Below are 27,414 nucleotides of genomic sequence, written 5' to 3'. Positions count from 1 at the left end.
GGGGCCCAGGGCTCAGAGCTGTGCCCGCCCTTGGAAGCCTCCGCCCTGCCAGGCTCTGTCCCCCCCTTCTGCCAGGGCATCCCCCACCTCTGCAGCCGTTGTTGAGGGGTGGCTGGGGAGCCTAGACTCTGAGGAGGGAGGTGGAGCCCTGGGAAGGAGGGCGCCCATCTGGGACCTTCCTTTCTGAGGTATCTGAGTACCTGGCTTCGCAGCCTGCTGCCTCGTGCCCTCAGGTCAGGTGCTGAGTCGTGGTACCTGTCCTCCCCACTCCCAGGTACCACAGGCTGAGTGAGCTCGTGGAACACGTGTTCCCGCTTCTCAACAAGGAACAGAATTCTGCCTTCCTATGCCCAGAGTTCAGCTCCTTCTGCTACTGGCGAGAGCCGATCCCCGAGGTGGACCTGGAGGACCTGGTCTGAGGTGGCAGCCCCGGCGGGGGGCTGGATCGCGGCTCCCACAGCAGGGGAGGCAGCCGGCCTTCTGCTGGACAGAGGATGCGGGGACCCTCCTGGCCACAGGTGTGACGACGCACTGCCCGCCGGGTGCCGGCAGGGACAGGCTGGGGAGCTGCCGGGGCCGGACGCGCCCCCCCGCACCCTCCTGGGCCCAGGGCTGCCGTGTGGTGCTGGCGGCCGGCGCAGCGAGGGGCTCGGGCCTGAGGCCCAGGCTCCAGTCACCGGCCGGGCCTCCCACATGCTCTGTGTTGAGTTGCGTGCCCGGTGCTCCTTTAATTGCATAATTTAAGAAGAAGAGAAGAGAAGCGAAGCTAAGAGTGGACCAAATGTTGCACAAAGTAAAGTGTTCTAATTTCCACTGGGCAGTTGAGAGTGTTTCTCTCTGAGAGGAGGGCTTGCTGTAGGGAATCAGGGTCCAGTTGATGATGTCTGAACCGCCTGCTCACTTCTCCCGTGGGCTCCTCCCTCCATCTCCTACTCCATGGAAGCAGGATGCTGGCTCTGGCGCCCGGGGCTTCGGGGGAAGGAAAGAGCATCGCCTCCTCACCCTGACCGTTCCTTGGCAGGGACGTGTTGTGTCCTGGACCCACCGGAAGGTGTGGGTCTTGCAGGATGTGTGTCATGTCGTGAAGTGGTCTTGGCAGCAGGAGTCGGTTAGCCAGCAGGGAAACTCGGTTCTCAGGGAGGCCTAGAGGTGCAGACGTGCGCTTGGGCCGGGTCCTGGGAAGGTGTCTGTTGCCCCTCCCCATGCCTGCAGCTGAGCAAGCCACCCAGGAAGGGTCCCGTCCACTCGCCCCTCCAGGGCTGTGAGCACGAGCCTGCAGAGATGAGCTGGTGCGGACAGCCCCCTCGGGATTAAAATCAAGAGAACTGTTAAGAGAGGAGGCCCTGGAGACCAGTGGTGACCACATGCAGCCCCGCCTTGGGTGAGAAAGCAGTGAGCGCTTCCGGAGTCAGGGAGAGAGGGGAGTGACCCAGTGAAACACTGCAGAGCAGTGCACACTGCTCCCCCCGACCATGGTTTCGGGTCAGCCTTTTGCTTTCCCTGTGCTGTATTTTGGGGGTACTCCTCTTTTCAGTTTGCTCCACCACAATACTGTTCATCTCGAGCTGGAGAAGCGGGGGTGGCTGCTCTCCAGAGTGGAGGGTTGAAGGTCCTGGACTCCACTGAGCCATGTTGGAGGCAGAGCCCAGAAGCCGTGTTCCCAGGGGAACCAGACATGCTTCCCCCTGGACAAACCTTCCCACTGCAAACGGTTCAGGGATGCATCATTTAAAGACCTAGTCACGACCAGCAGGTCCGGAAGCTGGGTTGTGTTCCTCGTGTGAGGTTCTGCCCCGTTAGTGGCAGCATAGTCACCCACGGTTCCTTCATCTCGTGGCTGCCGGTGGCGGCCTGGCCCTCTGCTCGGTGCAGGCCCTTCCCTGGAGCCGCAGAGGCTTGTGTGCGCGTTTGCGGTACGGAAAAGCTTGACACCTGCCTTCCTGTCGTCCTTCATTGGTTGTCCTTTAAATAGAGTCTCTCACGAGACAGTTTCTTTTCCTTGATGAGCTCTCCTCTTGGGACTGGGGCGTCTTAGAGGGTTAAGACGGGGAACCTGCGCTGGGGTGGCCGACCCCTCCGCCCGGTGTCCACCAGCGCTGCAATGTCATCTTGTCCCTGCACATTGATCCGCGGGTGTCACCGGCGCGCTGGGTACCCATGCTGGTCAACCTGAGTGTTCTTCCTCGTTTAAAGGAGCCCCTCTTGCTGAACGTAGATGACAACTATCGCTCGAGTGTGTGAAAGTATTGTTTGTGCTGAAAATCCATTGCCATTTGGTACAAATGACATTTGTTCTTTCTGTGAAAGAGAGATGCCCTCGGTGTGTTTGTACACAGACCTCAGGAGGAGAGCTAAGAAGGAGTGGTGGCTGCTCGCTGCTCTCGGTGGCGGGCGACATCTCCAGGAGCCGCGTCTGGGTCACTCTCTCTGCCAGTGGAACGCCGTGGCCCCTTCCCTCTTTCTGTCCCTCCCGACTGCATCCCACCCAATTGTACACCTTCCGCACGTGGAAGCTCGTGCGGCTGTGGTGTCGACATCTGCGTCTCCACGGGGCTCAGGAGGCATGCTCGAGGGCCCAGAGCGGGCAGGCTCGGCCCTGCGTGTGAGGACCACATCTGCTGTGCTGTAAGACAGCGCCTAGTTTTCAGCTGGAAAAAGAAAAAAACTTCCTAGTGTGATGTGAGATGAAAGCTGCTGACAATCCAGGAGTGATAGCCACCCACCGGAGCCAGAAGTGTTCGTGCCCCTGACCGCACGTGGCCCTGCAGACGGAGTGCGTCCTAAAGGGTACTGGCCAGACCCAAAGGAACAGGCCAAGGACGGATTTGTGCTGTCTGCAGGTCGGTGAAAACAGACTCTCCCAGGGGATTTTGTCATCTTTTCTAGTATCATCTTAGTTAACTCTGGGAAGCCTTGAGTTAACTCTTGAGCCTAGAGAAATGCTGGGTTTAATGAAACCAGTGACAAGTTGAGTTTTGGTTTAAAGTAAGTGCTCTTTCCAGGTGAAAACTACTTTTTTGGGTTTGTTTTAAAGGTAGGAAAAGGAAGAGGGAGGGGAAATGTTGCTCTTTTAATTTAATCATTACGTTTGGTCTATGACAACATTTGATTATTAGACACAGCAGTGCCACTAATACGTTTCTTGAGTTGTCAGAAACTGTCAACATCAGTACTTACTTTACGGCAAAGATAACTGAAGATAAATGGCTCATATTTTGGTGCAGTGTTTGATGTTCAAAACAAAATGTTACAACAATAAACAAATGTGAACTCAATGCGTCTTGACCTTTTCCTTCAGCGGACATTTAAATTGTCTTGTCTAAACTCTTGCCAGAAGTTGCCAATTTCCATAAATTAGCATTTTGATCTCTGCTGACACTTAAGTTTGTGTATAGAAAGGGCTTCTTTTTGGTGCTTGTTTTTATAAGATCTGATTCCAGAAGTGAGGCTCCACCCGCAGGAACTAACCTCCCTTGCTTTGTAGGTTCTGCCAGGCAGCCATCCAGTCATGCCTACATAATTTCTAGGGGTGACCCCCTGGCATCCTCCCGACTGCATCCCCCCAGCCCTCCTCAGGACCCTGGCCACCCCACCTTGCATTAAAGCCCTTCCTCTGGGTGAACAGCACGTAGCCCTCCTGATTTCATCAGCTCTCAGGAGACTCAGAGTGATCTGGGTTCAAAACCACACCCTGTGTATTATTTAATCCCCTCGGGTGGCTGAGCCCATGCTGAACCCACCAACTCCCTCAAGCACGTGCCTCCATGTGGGGACAGCACCCACCTTGTCTTCTTGTTTTCATGATGGAATGGCTGGGCGTGAGGTCGGGGAGCGGGGACTGCGGCTCTGTGGGGTGCCCTTCTGGCAAAGGAGGGAATCACTTCAGACAGGTTCACATCAGGAAGAGACTGCCTCCGGTGCGCTGCCCTCCCCGCTGGCTGGTGGCCGAGACGGGGGCGAGGCGAGCGGGTGTGAGAAGTGAGTCTGTGCGTGTGCAGCTGCAAGCACATCGCTGATCACAACTACTACTTTTCCTTTCAAACTGCACAGTGTGAAAAAGTTCAGAAGATGACGGGCTCACTGAGAAAGACGAATGTGCTAACGTGGGAGTGACTTCACATTGCAGTTTGCACTGATTTTCGGTCTTTATTGCTGGTTTTGTTTCTCATCATTTAAATGGGGCCATTTGTAGACAGGACTGACACATCCCAGTCCTGTCACCGCTTATCTCGAGGTGCACCGTGACCTTTTTCTCAGCAACCCCATTATTTCAGAAGTCGTAACCTCATGCCTGATTGAGTCCAGGACCCTGGTCCACATGTCTCGCTCCCAGGCTCTCAGCGCCAGGCCACTGACTTCCAGAGCGAGCTCTCTGAGCCACTCAGCCTGAGTTCAGCCCAGTCTGCTCCTCTCCATATGAAAAGACAGCCGCTCCTGTCTCAGGATGCTGACTCCAACGGCAGTGCAGGACCTGCTGTGATCTGGCTACACTGCGTGTCGCGGACACAGAGCTGAAACTCACCACTGCAGTAGACGAGTCGTACGGCCCCGCCAAGGGGGACACCGCACTCGCCACTCTGGTGCCGTCCGTGGAGCGAGGCAGGTCCGTCTCTGCCTTCCGTCTGGTTCCCATTGAGCGTCTGTCCCGCTTGGCCCGGGGTAAGGCCTGGGAAGGGGGTGTCAGGGGAGAGGGCAGAGCCATGTGCCAACTGGGGTTTCCTGAAAACACTCCACGGCCGTAGGGTTTTTCCCATGAGTCATATCTGGGAAGCCACAGCTGCTGACAGCCTGTTCCCCAGCTGTAGAAACAGGGTGAGCATGCACCCCACCCCTGAGCCCCAGAAGGAGGGGCCCGAACTGTAAAACGAGAAAACAGCAGGCCTTCTATCCTGGGCCCCTCTGCCCCATCTGGGGGATCGGGTGAGGAGGCAGGCTCACCCCATCTCAGGGACCCAGCGGCCACCCTGTAACCTCACTTGGCGAGCAGTCCTGGAAAAGGCATTTTTATAGCCAATCTGGTGGCTTGATTTAGGCTGGAAGACTTGTTTCTATGGTCCACACCTCTCCCTGGAACCTGCCTCCCCCCAGTGGCACTCCATTGGCCAGCAGGTCATGTGGAGCTAAGGGGGCTGATGTGGCTGCTGGCAGAGGAGTGTGGGGCCTGGGCTTCCTAGGCAGGTTCCTGCCCTTCCCAGACAGCCCCAGTATGATCAGCTTTTGGTCCCTGGGAGCGCAAGGTCTCTCAGAGCTGGGCGGCAAGCAGTCACATTAGCTTGGACAGGTGCTGGTTAAGTGCGACTTTCAGCCTCCCCTGGAGGAGCCCCCCTTTCTGCTGTGGGGGGCTCTGACCTCCAGGCACATCTGGTCTGTCTGTATAAGCCACCCACGACCCTGCAGTGCACAGCCTGGATGCTGAGGGACGCCAGTTGCACGGTTGAGACCCATGTGTTCACGCTTCCTTTCTATAGCTGTTAAACTCGTTTACTCCAGTCGCGCTTTTTAGCAGCAGCCCTCGATCCACGAGGCACCAGGCTTACACTGGAAGTGTTTTACGTTTTTATTGCCACTCCCTGTCTTTGCACTTGAGTCGTACATGTCATTCAAGGAGCCCCAACAAGCCACACGACAATCTCTCCTGCATCCTCCTCTCAGCCAGGCAAACGCTGCGTGGGGGCGGGGGGTGGGGGGTGGGGGGATGGCGAGCCAAGCCTGGGACAGCCCACTGTCCGCCCTGGGTCCGTGGTGGCCTGTGCCACTTCAGTGTTTCAACTCTTCTCCCGCCGGCAGGGTAAACGGAGACAGATGGCCGGCGATGGCTCTGCTCCAGTGAAGACAGACGCGGCGGGCACCAGTTTCTGCCGCCTGCCTCCTCTCAGCAGCTCCTCCTCGTTGTCCATCAGGAGGACGCAGTCCACCAGGCAGCGGTCGGAGCCTCCACAGTCAGCACCGGGTAGGCCCGGCCAGAGGCAGGGCCTGGGGACACGGGGGAGGAGCCGGGGGCCGGCCGGGCACGCCCGACCCTCGTCCAGCTGTCCAGTTGGAGTGGCAGGAGCGGTGGCCACGTTAACCCGTGGTTCCCCCTCTGCCTTCCACCTCCATCTTGGGGGAGGGGCGGGGTGTCTGCAGAGAGCTTGCCCCGTGCCCCGGCTACACACACACTGAATATATTACAGCTTCCGAGCTTTGTCAGCCCCTTCCTGCTCCCCGGCCGCCTCAGAGGTGGGAAAGAAAAGGGTACAAGAAGACCCCGCTGAAGGTGGAGTACATCTCGTCAAAGTCCGTGTGGGCCAGCCGGCCCCCCGTGACCACGATGTTGACACCGTCCCCCGCCTTGAGGTGCACGATGAGGTGGAAGGCGCCCGGGCCCCCGCAGGTGTGTGGGGCCCCCTGCGGCCGGTGGTACTCCAGGAACTCTCTCCGGTAGCCGGCCGTGTGCAGCTGGGCCACACTGGCGTTGGCCACTGACAGGACGGCCTCCACATACGCATCCCTCTCGGGTGTGAGGGTGGCCGTGATCAGGTAGCGCCCGTCGTACGGAGCCGTGAAGACCCCTGTGGGGAGGAAAGCAGACACCTGAGCGTGTGGTGTACCCGTCATGGCCTGCCCGAGCGGGCACTCAGCCCGGATGAAGGCAGACAGCTCACCCACTCCCCACCAGAGGCAGGCCCACTGTGGGGGGATGAGCCGTGGAGACATGGTTGGAGGAGCTGGAGTCCAGACCCCATGCTGGTGGGAGTGGCCACCTCCGAGGGCTCTGGGGAGGGGGCCCGAGTCTTCAACCTGCCCTGCGAGGGCCGGGTCACTGAGCTCTTAATTGTATCATAGAGCCTCAGAGCCAGACCAGGCCCTGCACTCTGGGCACACGGCCTGCGTCTGCTCAGCGTCACCAGAACCCATTTACTAAGACCCACGGCCCAGACTGGTTCTGGGCGTCTGGGCCCGTGGGAGAACTGGAGGTCCCCACCTCTGAGTGCCAAGAGTCCCTGACACGTGGACACTGTCCCCACACCCCGGGCGGGGGGAGCAAGGGAGCCCGGGAAGCCGGCCGTGAGCACACAGCAAAGCCCTGATGCTAAAACCCAGGGCCTGGGTGGCAGCTCCCACCTCTGCCCAGAACCAGCTGCCACACACAGCCCCAGCCACCGCGTGCACGCGACCTGTGACCGCCCCCGCCCCCTGTCTGCTGGTGTCTGTGGGCTGGGGAACAGCGGGGACTAAGGGGTCAGGTCTCTCGCAGGTGAGGCACCCACAGCCCAAGGGGCAGCAGCCCAGGCTCAAGGCTGGCCTCCCATTTTGGGGGCTGGGGCCCATGCAGACCCGTCCCAGCAGGGTGAGTGGGTTCTGGCTCAGAAAGGGGCAGCGGGAGGCCCTCCGGAGCAGCTGAGCACAGGCAGACTCACCGGTGCTGGGGTCGTACACGTCCCCGTCGTTCACCAGCACCTTGTTGAACAGGACCACGCCGGCGTCGCTGGGGAAGGGCTTCCGGGTGAGCCCCGCAGAGAAGGACACGAGAGATGGCACCGGAGCCCCTGGGGGGGACAGGATTGCAGTCAGGCCCGGCCCAGGCCTGTGTGCGGTCCCAAGGGGCGGCCTCGGCCTCTCATTTCCCCTCAGGGTGGACACCACCACGCGAGGTGGACACCCAGCCTTGTCCTCGTCGGAGGAGCAGGCGGCTGGGGGAGTGCCAGGGCCCTGTGTGTCAGGTCGGGACTTGGCACGTGCGTGACGTCTGGGGGTGGGGCACCCAGGCACGCCCACCCCGGCCTCCCCTCCCACCCCGGCTGAGTACCTGGGGAGGCTGCAGGCGGTGATTTGGGGTACCCTGAAAGACAATGCAGACACTGTCAGAACCCTTAACAGCCCCTCATTTCTGAGTCCCTTTGCCGCTTGTTCCTCACACAGTGAGTGGGAGGATGTGCAAAGGAACACATCGTCGACAGAGTATAAGCACCCGTGATACGTGGAACTAACAGGGGAAGCCTTCATCCTAGAGAAGGCAGCACCCTGCCTAAGCCAGGGGTGGCTGAGAAGGAACGGCCCCACCCGGCAGCCTCATCGCTTTCCCTGCAGGAAGTTGATGGGTTTAACTCAGGGTGGTACTATCCTGTGGCAGCTGATGTGACCTCCCCCACCCAGCGTCACGGGTTTACACGTCACAGCTCACAGCCTCAGTTTCCTCATGTGTCAGAATGTAAGCCGTGGTGCTGGTCAAGGAGCTGCATGTCTAGCACCTACTTCAGGACAGAAACACAGTGAGTGTCCCTTGACCTCTCCTCTTCCTCTAACCTCCACCTCCTCCATCCTCCGCCAAAATCCAAACTCCTCCAGCTTCCTCCAACCTCCTCCAGTCTCTCCTAGGCACCAACCTCTATCCTCCGCCATTCTCCAGCCTCCTCCACCCACTTCCTCCTCCTCCGGACTCCAACGTCAGCCATCCTCCAACTTCCTCCCTCGTCCAACGTGTTTCATCCTCCTCCAACTTCCTCCCTTCTCCAACCTCCAACAACTTCCAACAACCTCCATGCTCCTTCTCCAACCTCCCCGCGACCTCCAACCTCTGATCCCCTCAACCCTCTGACATCCTCCAGCCTCCAATCTCCTTCCTCCACCCTTCTCCAGCCTCCTCCGTCCTCATCCTCCTCAAACCTCCTTCATCTAACTTTCTCCAACTTCCATCCTCCCAACCTCCTCCAAACTCCCAACATCCAGCCTCCTCTAACCACCTCCATCATCCAACCTCCTTTCACTATCCTCATCCCTCCTCCTATCTCCTTCATCCTCCAACTTCCAACATCCAACAACCTCCTCCAGCTTCTGGCCTCCTCCAGCCACACATCTAAGGTTGGAGCCAGACCTTCCACCCTACCCGCTTAGTTGTGTGCTCCTCTTTGCTGCTGCCCAGGCTCCCAGTACATGTTTGGTTTTCAAGTGCACTTCCTGCTGGGAGGATCAGCGAGCTGCCTGGATGACACAAGTAATATAGCCCAGGGTGCAACTCTAAGTGTGATGTTCTGTGCCCAGGGCACTGCGGCATCTTTGGACAGCTCAGTCTGGATGCTGTTCCCTGCTGGCTGGACCCATGACCCACAGAGCCCCGCAGCAGCCTCCCAATGCCTGGGGTGCACTTACCTGGAGCTCCTGCGTAGCCCTCGGCGCTGGGGATTGGCCGCTGCCCGGTCTGGCCATCCACACCCCGGGGCAGGCCCCGCCCTGACACCCCCATCCTGCCTGGGGGGCCGGCCTCTCCAGTCTCCATGATGACCCCCGTGGAGCCAGGCAAGAAGGGCAGCCCTGTCCAGCCGGGCCGCAGGGGTGGGGGGCGTCTCTTGGGCAGGACGGGCTTCTGTCCTGGGTCCCTCGGAGGCGAGGGAGTGCTGGGCGGCAGCAGTGGGGTCAGCACTGGAGTGGACAGCTCCGTGGGGGCCTCTGCCGGGCTTGAGGGCTTTCCTACGTCCTCCGGGGTCTTCCCCCGGGGTGGAGGCTGAGGCGTTTCTGAGGGGTCCTCTGCTGAGCGTTTGAGAAAGTAGAAAGAAAGAGAGTTAAAAACCACAGACTTGACTGCTCAATCACAGGCCCCTCTGTGAGGCCCCATGGGCATGGCTTCCTGGAAGATGTGTGCTTGGGGGTCCCTGGGCCAGGTCCACTGGTAAACACAAGAGCAGCCACCACAGCGTGGGGACCCCTTGCCCCAGAGAGGAGGGTCTTCAGCCTCTTTCTACATGATGGTTGCTCTCCCCAAAATAACATTATCCTTGGTTCCAGCAGCAAAAACTCCATAATGACCCCGCAACCGTACCTGCCTGCTGCCACCACAAGCCGAGGGCCTGCTTCTGCAGACCTCACGTGACCCAGAGTGTCAGAGAGCACGAGCTGCCTCTGCGGCAGGCACAGAGGTCACCACAGCCTTAAGATCACCAGCTGGAGCACTTCCAACTGGAGCACCACTGCAAGAGCCTCCTGGTTCACACCCCCTGCCCTCTCGGAACAGTGCTGAGACACAGCCTGCAACTGCCCCCATTTCCTACTCTGAATACATTCCTGGAACTGCCCTTCCTGCAGGCCTGCAAGACATCTAGGAACAACCAGGACTGGCCTGATACCCTCCTCAACAGCCAAACCCCACCTACCTCCTCCTCCATCCATAGGGTGCCTGCCATGGCCCAGGTTCCAAAGCTCCAAAGTTATTATCAAGTAAAATCAGAAACTGCATTGTATCCCCACCCCAGTCTAGTTTTTTTAAAGTCACAAAGGTGATTGTGGCAGATGGAACACAGGTCCCTCTACCCACAGAGCTAGGTTGCCAGCCCACCTCCAGCCCCAAGGGAAGCTTTTCCGCAAGCACCCTTTCCATGAGAGGATGAAGCCCTCAAGAACGTGAGCTGAGTGAACTGATCATCACTTTCTCAAGTCCCCCCAGGATGGTACAGAGCTAACACCATTCTAGATGCACTGAAGATAAGTTCATTCACACCATACAGTGGGAAGGCATCAAGTCTTAATTCTCTGCAATACTCTGGCGGGAAGGGCTAGGTTGGACGTAGAAACTGGCATGAAGGATTTCAGACATGGAGACGCCACTAGCCACAGTGAAGGACAGGATGAGAAGGAAATAACCAAGCAATAAAAAGGAACTTTGAAGAAACAGATAATACAAGAAAAGAAACATGTAGTAAAACACGCTCCTTGCTGGCAAGGATGCCCACCCTCTAGCTGCTTCTGTCCGACATAAACTGCTTCTTTGCATGCTTTCCCACACGTACTGTTTCTTACAAACCCTGTGCCTACTCTACAAAATAGGCAAATAAACTCAGAAACAGAAGGCACTGCATCCAAAGTACAAGAATAGATTGGTGTTAAAAGAGGCCTAACCAGAGAATAATGTCTTCACTGATTAGAAATATGCTTGCCAAAATAAGAAAATTCAGTGAAAGAGTTAGTAGACAAAATCAAGGAGATCTTTTAGAAGGTAGACCAGGTAGATAAAATAATGGATAATAGGAGAGAAACTAGGAAAATTAGATTCTTTCCAATCCAGAACTTTCTCGAGTAAATAGAAAAACTGGGGCATAGAGAGGTGGTAAGGAGAGAATCGAATGCACAATTCGTTAGAATTGTAAAAGATCCCAGCTGGATTATTAAATAAAAGACCCAAACCAAGGCATAGTCAGAACACTGAGGATAAAGAGAAGATCCTACAGACTTGGGGGATGGAGAGAAGTGACTTCAAATCAGAAGGACATCATCAGACTCTCAAGTAAGGGAAACCAGGAAGCAAAAGACCACCACCTTCAAATGTTGAAGGAATATCATTGTTAACCTTGAGTTCTGTACTCAGCTAAAGTATCTGCCAGTTGTGAAACTAGAATAAACCTTTTTCAGCCATGAAATATTTAAAGACCAGCAAAACTCTTGAGCACCCTTTCTTAAAAAGCTATTGGAAAATGTACTCCACCTAAATGAAAGTAAACCATTAAAAACCTAGAAGTTCAAGAAACTTCTAGGATGGTAGTGCAAAGTTTCAGATTGAAAGCCTTAGAGCTTTCTCAAGTCTAGAGAGGAAGCAGTCCAGGCTGTGTTGGGAAGACAGAACTCCCAGAGGGAGGTCATTAGGTTGAAAAATGGAAGGGGATAAATGTATACTTACGCTGATTCATGTTGTTATACAACAGAAACCAACAACATTGTAAAGCAATTATTCTCCAATTTGAAAAAAATTTTTTTAAATTAAATGCATGATTTGCCAAAAAAAAAATTTTTTTTTAATGGAACCAACAAATGACCTGATACTTTTTATGGTATTGAGAGAGTTTCAGTGAGTGAGAAGAATCCCAAGACAGATACATAAAATCTAGCAAATAACACTACTACTAATTCAGAGGAAAGCAACACAATCCTATTTGGCTATTATTGAGCTGTTTAGCTTATAGTATAAATACTGACTTGAGTTTTGTGGTATAACTATTGGGAGTTGGGAGGAGGGGGAGACATGAAAGAGCCTTATGGGCTAATGTCTGCAGCTGATAATGTCCAATACTGTATATAATATCCATATAGAGATATCTAAAGCTAATAAATTGATTTAGAAATAAGGAAGTAAACATCAGTGGAGAAAACAGCTCAAAGAATTGCATGTGGCCACTTCTGGGATGAGAAGGGTAACAGGGAGAAGGGGCAGGGGAGGTGGTTTCCATTGTAAATTCCTCAGAAGTGTTTTGTTTTTATAAAACACAGACGATACTGGGGCCCACCCCATCTCCTTTCCCTCCAGTCCAAGCATGCTCAGGTCCCTCCTTGTCCGTCTCCCCTCCTCACGCTGTTTTCTCGGCTCACAAGTTGGCCTCCCTCCGCGGCGCACGCTCCCACCTCCCTTCTCTGCTGGAGAAGCTCCTCGAACATTGCTCCTCTCCTCTCCATCTCTCTCCTTCTGCCTCACTGGCTCCTTCCCTTCAGCCCAAGTTTGCGTGTCTCCACCCGTACTTTAAACACACAGACTTCCCCAGTCCTATAACCCTCAAAGAATTACAGTACACAAAGCACCTGCTGCTGCTGCTAAGTTGCTTCAGTCGTGTCCGACTCTGTGTGACCCCATAGACAGCAGCCCACCGGGTTCCCCGTCCCTGGGATTCTCCAGGCAAGAACACTGGAGTGGATTGCCATTTCCTTCTCCAATGCATGAAGTGAAAAGTGAAAGTGAAGTCGCTCAGTCATGTCTGATGACTCTTAGGACCCTATGGACTGCAGCCTACCAGGCTCCTCTGTCCATGGGATTTTCCAGGCAAGACTACTGCAGTGGGGTGCCATGGCGTTCTCCGACACAAAGCACCTAAAAATAGCCAAATACAAGCCCCTCACACCTTTTTTTGTACCTATCCCCCTACAAACCCTTCGCATCATCCCGCTTTCTCTGAAGCCCCATCTGTCTCTGTCACCTCGTCTAGGTGCTCGAGTCGTATTTTACTCTGCCCTCTCCTTTCTCACACGCACCCCGATCTGGGCTAAGTCCAGCTTCTCATTTTGAATCATCCTTCGGGTCCTTCCTCCCTACCTTTCTCAGAGGACAGTTTGTCCTTATCATCGTCCCTGCTCAGAACCCTCCAGCTGTCCTCCACTGTTCATAAGATCCAGTCGAATCTCCTCTGACAGCCGTGTCCGCACCACCTGCTCCATCGTCTCCTGCCACCTTCAGTCCAGCCCCCGGCCCGGCTCTTCGGGAATCCTCGACGACACACACCCCTCCCCACAGTCCCGCTGCTCCTTGTGAAGCCCAGCAGCGCTTAACAATCTTGCCTCCCAATCACGGAGCTCTGAGGGCCTGTCTGGTTTTCATACCTCTCCTCACTTGCTGGATGATGAACACTTGAGGACACGTTTTAATGGTCTTTTGTCACCAGGGACTGGCACGTGACACTGAGACGTCTGAGTATTTGGTGAAGGAAGAAAGGCCGGTACCCTGGGCTGCACCCTCACTCCCGCCAGCCAGTAGAGGAGGCGCCCTAACTTTGCTAACAATAATCGTCTTTCTAGGGTCTGTAAGGATAATGCCAGAACTTAGAAACAGTGATGGTTCTCTCTCTCAGTCATCACTCCCTCAACACCCAGGCCTGTGATAGCAAGTGGAAGGCAGAGGGGAAAGAATGAACAAATAAACCACTTGGGCCAAATATCCTGCACTGATCTCCACGGGGAGTCCGTCCAGGACTCTGTGCAGAACGGGTGGCTCCGACACCCCTCACATCACAGCAGAGACAGCATGAAAAAGCCGCCCTGGATCCCGACTGCTCCCCAACCTTGGCCCCCAGCACATCACGTAGTGTCTCTAACACACACATTTATTACACACTGGAAACAAACTGGACAGCATCTTGCTCCATCTGGGAAGATAACTCTGGCAGCCAGTGTCTCTTCGAACTGCACATATGTTTCTAATCCAGTGACCATTTGAGTTCATAAGAACCAAGTGGGGCTGCCCGTGTTTCACGTGAGGAATGATGATGCTTTTGCTCCACAGCCTGCCTCCAGGTCTCCGTCCTGATGCCCCCGCAGTGGCCTTGTGCAGCTGTGCACAAGCCGGGCCACGACCTCACCAAGGACAGAGCCAATAGCAGGTAGGAAAGGCCACTCCCACTCCGCTAAAGTTATTATTAAAAGCCACTGTAACCTTTGCTAAGATGAAGACCTGCCTGAGGAAACTGTCAGCAACCCCATGGAGTCATGTCACAGCACAGGGCTGTGGGGACGTCAGAGTCTGTGTTGGCGGCGTGGCTGAGTCATCCACCACTCAGGCTAAACCCTCAAAGTCTCCTGACAAGCAGGCAGAATTTGGCTGATCAGATGAAGTGACAGGTGTGGGGCCACATCCCTGACAGTGACAAGTCACTGTGCAACTGTCCAGGCCAATTCACTAGAAGCCCAGTGTGGGGAGGGGGTGGGGAGCTGCCTGGCATTGCGAGGGTGTCTGCTGACCAAATGCAACTACAGGTCGGGGTGGTGGGACTGTTTTAAAGATGGCAATCAAGACTTCTGACTTCGTATTTTTTTTTTTTGGTTGCATGGCTTGTAGGATGTTAAATTCCCTGACAAAGGACTGAACCTGGACCCTTGGCAGTGACAGCGTGGAATCCTAACCACTGGATTGCCAGGGAATTCCCAGGACTTCTGGCTTTAAAAGAAACCCACCCACATTCTGACATACAGCAGGCTAAATGGAAGGATAGTCACACCACTTGGCAAAGCTCTGTGCCTGGGAAGGACCCTCGCCACCCTGATGAGAAACGCCAGGCTCAGAGGGGGTGCCGAGGGACCAGGTTCCTGCACTGACCAGGCATGGGGGGCACGAGGCAGGGGCTTTGAGGAGACACTCGATGGTCTCCCTGCCTGGAAGGTCAAGGGGGGAGAGGATGGGGAGGCATGTAAAGGAGCCGCTGGGGAGACGACGCACAGAAACCCCACGCGACTCCCCTGACAGCAGGGCGGGGGAGACCATGGGTTTGCAGGAACTGTCCTACTGAGCAAACAGTGGAAATGCTGCTTTGCACTTTGGCTGGAATGAAGAGAGAAAACACTCAAGCTGGTCCTGGGGGCACTGTGTGGTTCCATCACAGCACTGATGGATAAAGAAGATGTGGTGTGTGTGTATATATACACACACACACACAATGAAATATTACTTGCCCATTAAAAAGAAAGAAATATGGGACTTGCCTGGTGGTCCACACTCGGCTAAGACTCCACACTCCCAAAGTATGGGGCCCGGGTTCGATCCCTGGTCAGGGAACTAGATCCCACATGCCTCAACTAACACCCAGGACAGCCAAATAAATATAAATTTTAGAAAAAGAATGAAGTAAAGCATTTGCAGCAACATGGATGGATCTAGAGACTATGACCTATCTAGGGCCCGTACTGACCGTCCCTCCAGAGCACAGAGCCCCGCCGAGAAAGGAGTCCCGCCCAGTGTGACCACGCAGAGGCCCCTGGAATCAGGCTCCACAGGGCAAACAGGCTGGCATTTCTGAAAAGTGCGGTCTAGAGATCACTGACACACACACAGCTCCAGCCTCGCGGGTTGACATCGGCACGGCAGTGAGTGCCCTTGGAACAGAGGTCACCTGTTATCACTGAACCCTAGAGAGGCCGACCTGACCCAAAAAGTCACCGGGGATTTCTTCTTTGATAGAAATTCACAAGCTGATTTGAAGCTGTACATGGACACACAGAGGGTCTACCTGATTTTAAGACTTGCTGTAAAGCCGCCACGGTCAGGATGTGAGGAGGCACAGTGACAGCGTCGGCAGAGCCCGTCAGCGGACACGCAGGTCCCGCAGAGCTGGCGAGGGGGCTGCGGCTCTGCACCCAGGACTTTCCCTCCCTCCCCACCCTCCCCACCACCCCCTGCTTCTCCGCTTCTCTCTGGCCCAGCTGCCTCTGAGGGGGGTCTGCCTTCCGCTTCCACGACGGGAGCTGGGGGGTTCTCTGTTTTAATTACAAATTTAATGACAAATTCCTGGAACTGACTTCACCCCTGCTGAGCAGGAGTCTCCCGAGGGAGCCCAGAGTCCTTATTTCTATCAAGCTCGCAGGGGACTCTGCACACAGCTGTAGGAGAGGCCGGTGCCAAGGACACAGCAGTCCTAGAGTCAAGGTTCAGATGGAGAAAAGCAGCCGCTGCTTTCACCAACTGAAGAGCTTTACAGAAACCAGATGCTCACAGAGCAGAAGGGCAGGTATCGTCCAGAGGCAGTGTGGTCCGAGTCTGCGCAGTTTATGCAGCCTTTATGTATTTATGACACTCGGACTGACTCCATCATGCTATCTGGGACCTACACTGGCCTCAAACTCAGCCAATTTCAAGTTGAAGGCCAAAACTGTCATAACACTGGCATGAGGCCACTCTTCCCCTGCCAGGCTTTACAAGTGCCGAAGAATTGATGCTTTTGAACTGTGGTGTTGGAGAAGACTCTTGAGAGTCCCTTGGACTGCAAGGAGATCCAAGCAGCCAATCCTAAAGGAGATCAGTCCTGGGTGTTCATTGGAAGGACTGATGCTGAAGCTGAAACTCCAATACTCTGGCCACCTCATGTGAAGAGTTGACTCATTGGAAAAGAGTCTGATGCTGGGAGGGATTGGGGGCAGGAGGAGAAGGGGATGATAGAGGATGAGATGGCTGGATGGCATCACCGACTTGATGGACGTGAGTATGGGTGAATTCCAGGAGTTGGTGGTGGACAGGCAATTCATGGGGTCGCGAAGAGTCGGACACGACTGAGCGACTAAACTGAGCTGATTTGAAAAACCTGTGTTTTTTTCATTCTTACAGCACAGCTTAGGCTAAGCAACTGGATAAAGATGGGGTTCTTAAATCTGTAGCACCCCCAAATGAAATGTTATTAATACCATTCAAAACTAAAAATAGAACTACCATATGATCCAGCACATAGACTCAACAGACATGAATCTGAACAAACTCCAGGGGATAATGGAGGACAGAGGAGCCTGGTGGGCAAAGAGAACATGACTTAGCAACTGAACCACAACAATAAGATGATCCAGCAATCCCACTCCTGGGCATGTATTTGAAAAAAAAACACATAATTTAAAAGGATACATGCAGCCCAGTGTTCACTACAACACTATTTACACGAGCCAAGACATGGAAGCCACCTAAATGCCCATGGATAGAGGAATGGATAAAGAAGATGTGATATATATACACAATGAAATATTACTCAGCCATTAAAAAGAAAGAAATACGGGACTTCCCTGGTGGTCGAGTGGATAAGACTCCACACTCCGAATGCATGGGGCCCGGGTTCAATCCCTGGTCAGGGAACTAGATCCCACATGCCTCAACTAACACCCAGGGCAGCCAAATAAATAAAAATAAATTTTAGAAAAAGAATGAAGTAATGCCATTTGCAGCAACATGGATGGATCTAGAGACTATGATACGAAGTGAAGTAAGCCAGACAGAGAAAGACAAATAGCATATGACATCACTTACATGTGGAACCCAATTTTTTTTAAAAATGAAACAACTGAACTTACAAAACAGAATCAGACTTACAGATATTGAAAACAAACTTATGGTTACTAAAGGGGAAACACAGGGGTGAGGGATAAATCAGGACTTGGGATGAACACATGCACACTACTATATATAAGGTGCGTAACCTATGGGATCTCCTGTATGGCCTAGGGAGCTCTACTCAATATTCCAGGATAACCTATATGAGAAAAGGATCTGAAACAGAATGAACATGTGTGGCTGTATAACTGAACCACTTTGCTGTACACCTGAAACTAACATAACATTGTAAATCGACTATACGCAAAAAAAAAAAAAAAAAAAAATTAAGTACTTACAAGAAATTGCCTGAAGACATCTGCAGAAGAAAGGGGTGGCAGATTGGAAAGAGGAAGCAGTCCCTGGGGTGTGTGGAAACTGCACACTGCATGTCCGGCAGGAAGGCCCTTCTTGGAACCATGAGGTGGGGGAGGAGAGCTACCCTGGCACAGAGACTGTCCCTCTGCCTGGCTCAGCTCTGTGGGAGCCCCAGGCTTCTCAATACCAGGAACTCGCCTACTATCCCAAGTGAAAGGGGAACAGCAGAAATGCCCAAATCTGCCCGGGGCTCAGTATCTGATCAGATGGGTGATGGGGAGGCTGTGTGGGCTCAGAGGCTGTGGTGCAGGCCAGGTGGTCCCAGGGCCCCAGCAGGAAGCAGATTCTGTCTTTGAGCCACGCTGGGGTGGGGGGGGGCAGGGCCTGGAGCTGCCCCCACCCAATAACTACAGTAGCATGGAGACCGGGCAACTGCGGACAAGAAGCAGCTAAAAGAACGGGACAGGGAGCTGGGGGAGGGGGTGGGCGGAACTGAAACAAAAGTCCAGACTTCTGAGGCCACATCCACAGAATAGAGGACTTCCCCAATCCCCTTGTCGTTCAGAACCTGATTTACTAACCATGAATCCTAAATGTTGGGCTTCCCTGGAGGTAAACAATCCACCTGCCAAGCAGGAGACTTGGGTTTGATCCCTGGCTCAGGAATATCCCCTGGAGAAGGAAATGGCAACCCACTCCATTATTCTTGCCTGGAGAATTCCATGGACAGAAGAGCCTGGCGGGCTTCAGTTCATTAGGTCACACAGAGTCGGACACAACTGAGCGACTAAACAAGAACAACAAGAACCTGAATGCTAGGGAGGGGAGATTTCTCAGCTTTTTACACTTTACACTTCAGTCCCAATTTAGACAAGAAAACAAGAAAAAGAAGGAAAGAACAAAACCCTCTGGATCCCTAGAACATTCAGAACACCTAAGGTTGTCATCCCACGTCTGCAGTGCGGGCGAGCCCACCTTCACTGCTCTGAGGCTGCATGCTTGTAAGAAGAGGAGAGGATTTCAGCCAGAAGCAGAAGGGATGTCCAGCAGAGGGGACAGAGGGTCACAGTCATGCTGATACTGAGGGATGACCAAGGGCCAGTCACTATTTAATACACTACTGGGACTTCTCCGTGGTTCAGTGGTTAAGACTCCCTGCTTCCATTGCAGGAGGCATAAGTTTGATTCCTAGTCAGGGAACAAAGATCCTACATGCCACACAGAACAGCCAAAAAATAGAAAAAGAAAAGAAATACTCCTTAGGAACAGGGGGGCTTCCCAGGCGGCGCTAGTGGTAAACATACCTGCCCATGCAGGAGACGTGAGTTTGATCCCTGGGTCAGGAAGATCCCCTGGAGGAGGGCATGGCAACCCACTCCACTATTCATGCCTGGAGAATCCCATGGATAGAGGAGCCTGGTGGGCTACAGTCCATGGGGCTTCAAAGAGTCAGGCACAACTCAAATGACTTAGCATGCACAGGAACAATAGTTATCATGCTAACTTCTTGAAGTATCACTATCACCATGATTCTCTCCAATTAACAGCTATAGAAAGTGAGGCATTAAGTAGATAAATAATTTGTCCAAAGTCACAAAGAATGTGTAGAGTAGCTGGGATTACAGACTTGGGAAATAATAATCACTTCCTGGCTCAAAATTCTCCAAGAGTTTCTCATGATACTTGAAATCCAAATCTGTCATCTCAGCCTACAAAATCCCACCTGATCTGACCCCTACCCCCTGACCTCATTGCCTGTGACCTTCCCCCTTGCTCATGGACTTGATCAAACTGACGTCCTGAGTTCTCAAACAGGACAAAGACATCCCTGCCTCAGGACCTTCGCATATGCTGTTCCCTCTGCCAGGAACAGATCTCTACAAGGCTCATTCCCTCATCTTACTCACGTCTCTGCTCAAAGGTCGTCTCCACTGAGCAACCTTCCCTGACTTCTCATCTAAAACACCAAGTCCCCTGTTCTCTGTCACCTCCTCTGCTTATCTTTCCCTGCACACTGATTGCCTGCTGAAATCAGACCTTTATTTGCTGGGCTGTGCATTCCCTGACTTCCCCCTCTAGATCCTGCAAGGGCTAAAACTCCAGTGCAAGGACATGACTATTTGTGGAATGAATGACTGTATGAATGAAGGGGGGTGGGGTGCACGGGGCCCAGGAAAGGGCATGACACCCACCTCACAGAGTGGACGATGAGACAGTCACGAAAATACAGTGGTCCTAGGGACTTCCCTGGTAGTCTAGTGGTTGACTCTGCACCTCTGCTGTGGGGGATGTGGGTTCAATCCCTGGTCGAGGAGCTAAGATCCCACAAGCTGCAAGATGCAGCCAAAAAAATATACTAGTTCTTTACCTTTTAGAAGTTAGGCACCTCTCCAAGTCCTGGATGAAAGGCAGGGACCTTCTGTCCAAAAAAGTAACCAAACATTTGTATATAGTCTCGAGAGTCTCTTTTAAGACCCAGGGAAGAACGTCTGCACTGATGTGAGGGATACAAAGAGACTGGGACTGCTTTCAGCATTGGCTGAGGCCATTCTGGTTCCCCCTCCACCCTCCCCACCCGCTGCCAGCTGGGCAGTTCAGCTCCCTCTGGGTGCTTCCAAAGAAGAGAATGGGCTCCCTGCACAGGGCAGCAGGCGGGGCAGAAACAGCAGAGTCTAGGTCCTTGGCCCAGCAATCTGGCCTCTGGTGACCATGTCCTGCACCCTCAGCTCCGCACCTTGGCTTGCGGTGGGAGCAATGATGACAATCGTTAATATTCCTCCCCTTCCAACACACAAGCCACGTCATCTCTCAGGGTGACTTGTTTTGAACAATGGGATGTGGCAGAAGGGACATGGTGCCAGCTCCGGGCCCCGCCTGGAAGGGGCTCCTGCTTTTGCCTTGTGGTAAGTGTGACTCCCCGAGACCACCATGCTGAGAGAAGGTGCACGTCCACCACGTGGAGAGAGAGGATGGCCGTGCGCAGGAACACGTGGCCGGTCTTCCTGCAACTTCCAGCTCAGCCCAGCCCAGCCCACTGGTCCCCTGACCACAGCCAAGTGAGTGACTTGAGCTGATGTCAAGTGGAGCGGAAGAGCTGCCAAGTCAGTTCCTGCCCCGCAGAACAATGGAAAGTGATGAAGCCTTGTTGTTTAAGCCACCAAGGTCTGGGGTCAGCAAACAGCAGCAAACAGCAGGTCCATCCCACCCCTCAGCAGGGACGCCCTCCCCTCCTGCTTCTCTGAACCCTTCCAGTAGTCATGTACAGATGTGTGAGTTGGACCATAAGGAAGGCTGAGCACTGAAGAATTGATGCTTTCAAACTGTGGTGCAGAAGATTCTCAAGAGTCCCTTGGACTGAAAGGAGATCAAACCAGTCAGTCCTAAAGGAAATCAACTCTAAATGTTCGTTGGAAGGACTGATGCTGAAGCGCCAATCCTTTGGCTACCTGATGTGAAGAGCTGACTCGCTGGAAAAGACCCTGATGCTAGGAAAGATTGAGGGCAGGAGGGGAAGGGGGCGACAGAGGATGAGATAGTTGGATGGCATCATCAACTCAACGCACGTGAGTTTGAGCAAACTCTGGGAGACGGTGCAGGACAGGGAAGCCTGGCGTGCTGCAGTCCATGGGGTCGCATAGAGTCAGACACAACTGAGGGACTGAGCAACAACTCACCGTTCGGTACAAGCTCCAGCATCGCCCCCTTTCAGAAGTCTCTCTCATCACACCATCTCACCCTTCACCCTACTGGCCTATGAACTCGCAACCTACTCAACCTTGATGAGAAGGCCTCATCAACTCAGAGAAGCGCTCCCTGACTTCCACGGTGGCCGTGACCATCTCTGCCTACTTGTCCCCCTCAAACTGTCATTGTCCCCTGCACTGCCATCCCTGTGCTCCACACACATAAGCTCGTCACTCCCACACAAGACGGGCTCAGTAAGAGCCAGTGAACTACAAGGATGAGCCCTGATACACCATCTCGTTCACCCTCTCTGCAGGCCTGTGTGTGTCACTCCCCCACCCCCAAACCTGGGCCTGGAAATGCCCGGAAGGCCAGGGTTGTGCCACTCACCTCCTCATCCCTCACGGAGCCCTGCACACAGTGGCTGTTTAGTCACTAAGTCGTGTCCGACTCCTTGTGACCCCAGGGACTGCAGCACGCCAGGCTCCCCTGTCCTTCACCATCTCCCAGAGTTTGCTCAAACTCATGTCCACTGAGTCACTGCTGCACACAGTAAGCACTCAATAAATGTGCTGCTGACTCTTCACGGGGCGCTGTGACCTGAGCTCTAAACTCACCCAGTGACCCCTGACACTCAGGTTCTCCCAGACCTGGATGCGCTGCAAGAATGGACAGCCTCGGCCTGTGTATTGTTAACTCTTCTCAATCAATGGAGTTCCCGAAAGTCCATGCATTCTACTCTCACGACAATGGATTCATTCCAAAAGGAGCATCTTGTGGGAGCCGCCTTCCCTTTACAGGCATTCACCCCAACCCCTCTTTCCACAGCCAAGCGTGAAGGAGTTAACACAGCTTCCCACGCCACCCGGGAGCTGCAAATCAACTGGAACTATCTGCTTCGATCTGTTGTTACAAAGCACAGTCCAGACAGAACTGTCACCAGGAGGCACAATCACCCTATGAACACACACAGGGTCCCCTGACCTTTCCCCAGCATTCCAGAGATCTGGGAGCTGTGTGGGCCTGGTGGGAGGGGATGGAGGTTATAAATAGCAGGACTGGCCTGGGTAATTCCTTATCTACAAACTCCTTATCTCTGGGAAGGTTCAAAGCGTGTCCCACTGACCACTTCAGACTTCCCACTTCCCTGGGATCAGGCCCTGGCTCTCCTCTCCTCAGGCTGTAAGTCCCAGCTGCGTTGTTGTTGCTGTTATGCAGTTGCTATTATGCAGTTGCTAAGCTGTGTCCAGCTCTTTGCAACCCCATGGACTGCAGCCCATCAGGCTCTTCTGTCCTCCACTATCTCCTGGAGTTTGCTCACATCCATGTCCATTAAGGCGGTGATGCTATCCAACTATCTCATCCTCTGCTTCCCCCTTCTCCTTTTGCCTTCAATCTTTCCCAGCATCAGGGCCTTTTCCAATAGGACCCAATCCTAAAATCCCATAGGCTCACACCAGGCCAAGAACTAGCATCAACACATGAGGGCCTTTGTCACCTGGAGCTGAGCAAGGTGAAAAGGCAACACAGGCTAGCAGGGAAGACAGGGGGAAAGAAAACAGGGAGAGGACTGGTCAGGAGGTGGAGTCCTTCTTGGCACACGGCTGGCCCTCCCCTGTCCTCGTGGACCTGTGAGTCTGCGTTCATTTTGGGGAGACACAGAGGAGACGTGGGCTGGCCTGGACGACAGCACCCAGGGTCCCCACCCTGCCTCCACTGTGCGACTTTAGAACATGTCCCTGCGGGGAGCAGCCCATGTGCCCCAACTACTAAGCCTGTGCTCTGGAGCCTGGGAGCTGCAACTGCAGGGAGAAAGCCCACACACTCCAACTAGGAAGTAGCCTCCGCTGTCTGCAACTAGAGAAATTCTGCTCGGCAATGAGGACCGAACACAGCCGAAAATAAATAAATAAAATTTTAAAAATAAAGAAAACTCTGCTCAGCACTGAGGTTGCTGAATCCAGGTACCAGGGAGGCTCTGTCCTTTAGGGATGACATGCTGAGCCCCCAGGTAACAAAAATGTTAACTTGAATATGTCACTCAGTACTATTAAGGGACCATTCATTCAGTCCATTCATTCATTCAACAAACATTTGTCAAGAGTGAAATGTATAATGGTAAAGAATCTGCCTGCGATGCAGGAGCCACAGGAGACACAGGTTTGATCCCTGGGGTCAGGAAGATCGCCTGCAAAAGGAGATAACAACCCACTCCAGTATTCTTGCCTGGAGAATCCCATGGACAGAGAAGCCTGGCCCCCTACAGTTCATGGGGTCACAAAGAAGCAGAGATAACTGAAGGGACTTAGCACGGATGTGCATACAGAGTGTGTAGCATGAATCTCCCTAAGCACAGCCGATGAGCATCCTTGTTCTGGGCGTGCTGGGGCATTGAACAGTTCCTGCCCCTAAAGTACTCTGTCCAGGGTCCTCTCTCTGTCTTTGGAAAGGAACACAATGCGTTCTACTTGCCATCATCGAGGCCCTAGGTTTTAGGGAACAAGAGATTGCCCAAAGATGATAATGACACCAGCAAACAAGAAGTGATGTTTTCAGAGAGGTGAAGGGGTGTGCATACAGGAGACTCCCTGAGTAGAAGACAGGACAACATGCCCATTGCCCCAAGCTGTTAGGCCACAAATCTGACCCCAAATCTAAGCTCCCCAACATGACAGTATAGATCAGCCTTCTGCCACCTACCTGAGGGCAAGGACCAGTTTTCCTTCTGTATTTTCAACCTGTTGTGGGCTGATAACTTACAAAACGCACAAATCGTGTGCTTGAGTGCTACGGTGACGTCAAGTTATTCTAAGTTTCTAAACACTTGCTCTCACTGTTGGTCTTTGTCTCATTGCTACTCAGCACCAGACAATTCACGCACTTTCCCCACCCCATCTACGAAGCACACTTTGGGCCAGCAGTGACGTGGCTCATGCCACAAACCATCCAAAATCTAGCAGAACACGCGTTACAAATACTCAAAATGGGAAGGCAAAGGTGCACTTACTTGCCGATGGCTGAAACCGGATCAGGTCTTGCAGGTCAGCAGAAATCTGGAAGACGTGGCTGTAGAACTGCTGGACGGAATTCTTCAGGCCGGAGATCTCTCTGGAGTGTGTCCGGAGCGTCCCGTTCATCTGCCGGACGCAGCTCCAGAGGCTGTTCACGTGCTTGTTGAGCCCCTCCTTGATCTTCTGAAGGCTCCCAGAGATGGAGTCCAGCTTGCTACAGGTCTTCTCCATGTGAGACACCCTGTCCTCCACCACGGACACCTCCCTCTGGACTCCGTGCGTCTTCTCCTTACAAGTGTCCAGCTCGCTGAGGACGAGGTCCTGCAGCCGCTGCCACCTGCCCTCCAGCTGGTCGCAGCAATGCGCTGGGGGGGCCTGGGGAGACAGCAGGGGCGCCTCCGTCCTCCCTGGCTCACCCACCTTGGACCACCCACCCCCTGCAGCCTTTTTCCCTCCTCTACCACCACTCAGCTCGTTCTGTAGACGTCTCCAGTGGTCATCTGTGTGGTTGAGCCAAGAATAAAGAAAACTGAAGTCCTGCTGAAGTCGCTGGATGCTGCGTTCAGTGTCCTGAAACTTCCCCTGCATCGTGTCGTTTAGAGATCTCAAAAGGCTCACCATCTCACCCCCGTTCCGCAAAGTGTCTTCCATCCCTCGAGGCTCTCCTCGGAGGTTCTGCAGGCACATGTCCTCCACCACCCGCACTTGGTCCTTCAGGCGCTTCAACTCCATCATGACCTGCGGGGGCCCAGCCCCCGACACAGTGGGCGGGGCTGCCACTGGGGGAGCAGGTACCATCTCTGAGCCGTTCACCATCTCCAGGAGGGCGCTCCCCAGCCGCTCCTCCAGGGACTGTATTTTCTGATCAAGCAGCTGCCTCAGGCCGTCCACCTCCCCACTAATGGTCCCCCGGAGGGTTTCTTCAATGTAAAAGCAGTGCTCTTCTGCATTCCTCTCTGTCACGTTGATCCTTGCATCCAGTTCATGCCATCTGGCATCGAAGTCCACATCCGGCTCTGGAGCCTCGAGGCGGTCAAACTCATTGTCTAGTCGTGCATTCAGCATTCTTGTCGCTTCAGAAACTCTTTCGATTTTCTGGTCTAACATCTTGATCTGTGGCCCCAAGTCACCAGGCTTGGTACCGTCACAGCAGTTTGCATGGGCTGGAGGGTCTTGGACCCGGGCCTGAAGGTCACTGATTTCTTTTCTCAGCTTGGCCTCCTTCTCTCCTATCAGCTCGATCACTCCCAGGTAGCTGCTCCCATAGTCATCACAGTGCTGCTGGAAACCGATCAACTTGTACTCACACGAGTTCTTCAGGTCAGCCAGCTTTCGGTCCATCCCTTCCATAAGCTCCTCCCTCAGGGCATCGATCTTACTGTCCACGTAGGCTTGGAAGAGCTCGCTGGTCGTCATGGTGACCGTTGGGCCCTGGGCGGCCTCCTGGAGCTGTCTGAGCTGCCCTTCATAGCCCTTCACTTTCCCGTCCAGCTCCTCCAGCTTGTCACTCTTGGTCTTCAGGGCATCCTTGACTTCAGCCAGTTCAGACTTGATGTCCTTCATGCCTGACTCCTTATTGCTGAGGATGCCGGGGGGCTGAACTGTTTCTGGTTCTCCACCCACAGCGCTGATGGGCGTTGGCCGGGGGTGCAGGTTGCTCAGCCATGAGGCCAGCATCTTGCTGGCATCATCCTGGACGGCGTGTTTGAGGTTTTCACTCACTCCAGCAACGGAAGACTGAAGGTCCAGAACCGTCCTGGTGAGCCGGAGAACCTTCTCCTCCAGCACCTGAATTTTCTTTTCCTGAAGTTCCTGGGGCCCCTGTTTTGGATCTCTTGTCTGACTTGGGTCTGCTGCAGGAGTGGGTGACACAGTGTTCTTAGGCTCTGAGACTCGGCTTGGTTCATTGTCTGTTACAAAGAAAAAAAGAGTCGGACACGACTTAACATTTCCTCCTTTTACCCAGTTTTGCAAAGACAATTGACAGGGTACTCCTGGGATACACGCAAACCTCCCCTACCACTCCCCTCTCACCACACACAGGCAGTCACTCTGCTGGAGTGCAAAAGATGATGGGCGTTAAGTCAAACAGACCTCCAGGGGATTCTGGCTCTTCTGTCTACAGTCCGCCCTCGAGCAAGTTAATTCACTTCTGTGAACTATAATCCCCTCGTCTATGAGGCGAAGTGACTATCTTCCCTCCTCTGGTTGTCAAGAGAATATTCACAGGACACATGACAGATATACAATGGTCTCTTTCACCCTGAAGGGAAATATTCTTTACTTATATTATCATCGGAACATATCATTCCCACATTTGTAACTGCAGCCACACCCCGACAGCTGACTGCATTCTGTAACCACAAGAAGCCACTTGGGATCCACCCATTAGTTGTTGGGTGGTATGATACCATGGCTTCCCCGGTGGCTCAGCGGTAAAGAATCTGCCTACGATGCAGAAGCCACAGGAGACGCAGGTTCAATCCCTGGATCAGGAAGATCCCCTGGAGAAGGGAATGGCAACCCACTCCAGTATTCTTGCCTGGAGAATCCCACGGACGGAGGAGCGTGGTGGGCTACAGTCCATGGGGTCCCAAAGAGTTGGACATGACTGAAGTGACTTAACACACAGGCACACGATATCATGAGAGCAGCAAGTTATCCTCCAAGCAACTCCTAAATAGTCTCTTTCTTTTATTAGCATCCCTGTGCTAAGAGTCTCACAGACATTGTTTAGCACCATCATGCAGTTGGGAAACTAAAAGCAAAAGAGAGATAAAACAGAGTCTATTGGTGTCTCCCAACAACACAGCCATGTGGCCCTATGTAGTGAGATTA

At 53.6% G+C, this 27,414-nt stretch overlaps 2 protein-coding genes across 7 annotated transcripts in view; one reads left to right on the top strand and one right to left on the bottom strand.

The window, feature by feature from the left end:
* LPIN2 (lipin 2) overlaps nt 1-3,275 on the top strand; it is a 76,186-nt gene extending 72,911 nt beyond the window's left edge. For all 5 annotated transcript variants that reach the window (XM_027526070.1, XM_027526071.1, XM_027526068.1 and 2 more), the window contains one exon: nt 275-3,275. In XM_027526070.1, coding sequence (XP_027381871.1) covers nt 275-419 — 145 coding nt within the window. In that variant the 3' untranslated portion in view covers nt 420-3,275. The remainder of the gene's footprint in view (nt 1-274) is intronic.
* A 2,264-nt stretch (nt 3,276-5,539) lies between these two features.
* Nucleotides 5,540-27,414, bottom strand: part of EMILIN2 (elastin microfibril interfacer 2) — a 60,056-nt gene continuing 38,181 nt past the window's right edge. The window contains exons 4-8 of one of the 2 annotated variants that reach the window (XM_027526066.1): nt 24,573-26,486; nt 9,130-9,504; nt 7,790-7,822; nt 7,401-7,529; nt 5,540-6,551 (exon numbers count right to left, since the gene is read on the bottom strand). In XM_027526066.1, coding sequence (XP_027381867.1) covers nt 6,214-6,551; nt 7,401-7,529; nt 7,790-7,822; nt 9,130-9,504; nt 24,573-26,486 — 2,789 coding nt within the window. In that variant the 3' untranslated portion in view covers nt 5,540-6,213. Of the gene's footprint in view, nt 6,552-7,400; nt 7,530-7,789; nt 7,823-9,129; nt 9,508-24,572; nt 26,487-27,414 lie in introns of both variants that reach the window. The other variant, XM_027526065.1, reaches the window with a different exon arrangement.

The sequence above is a fragment of the Bos indicus x Bos taurus genome, chromosome 24 (genome assembly GCF_003369695.1).
Source record: "Bos indicus x Bos taurus breed Angus x Brahman F1 hybrid chromosome 24, Bos_hybrid_MaternalHap_v2.0, whole genome shotgun sequence".
Classification (NCBI taxonomy): domain Eukaryota; kingdom Metazoa; phylum Chordata; class Mammalia; order Artiodactyla; family Bovidae; genus Bos; species Bos indicus x Bos taurus.
Note: the sequence above shows the minus strand (reverse complement) of the source record. Positions and strands in the feature narration are given on the sequence as shown.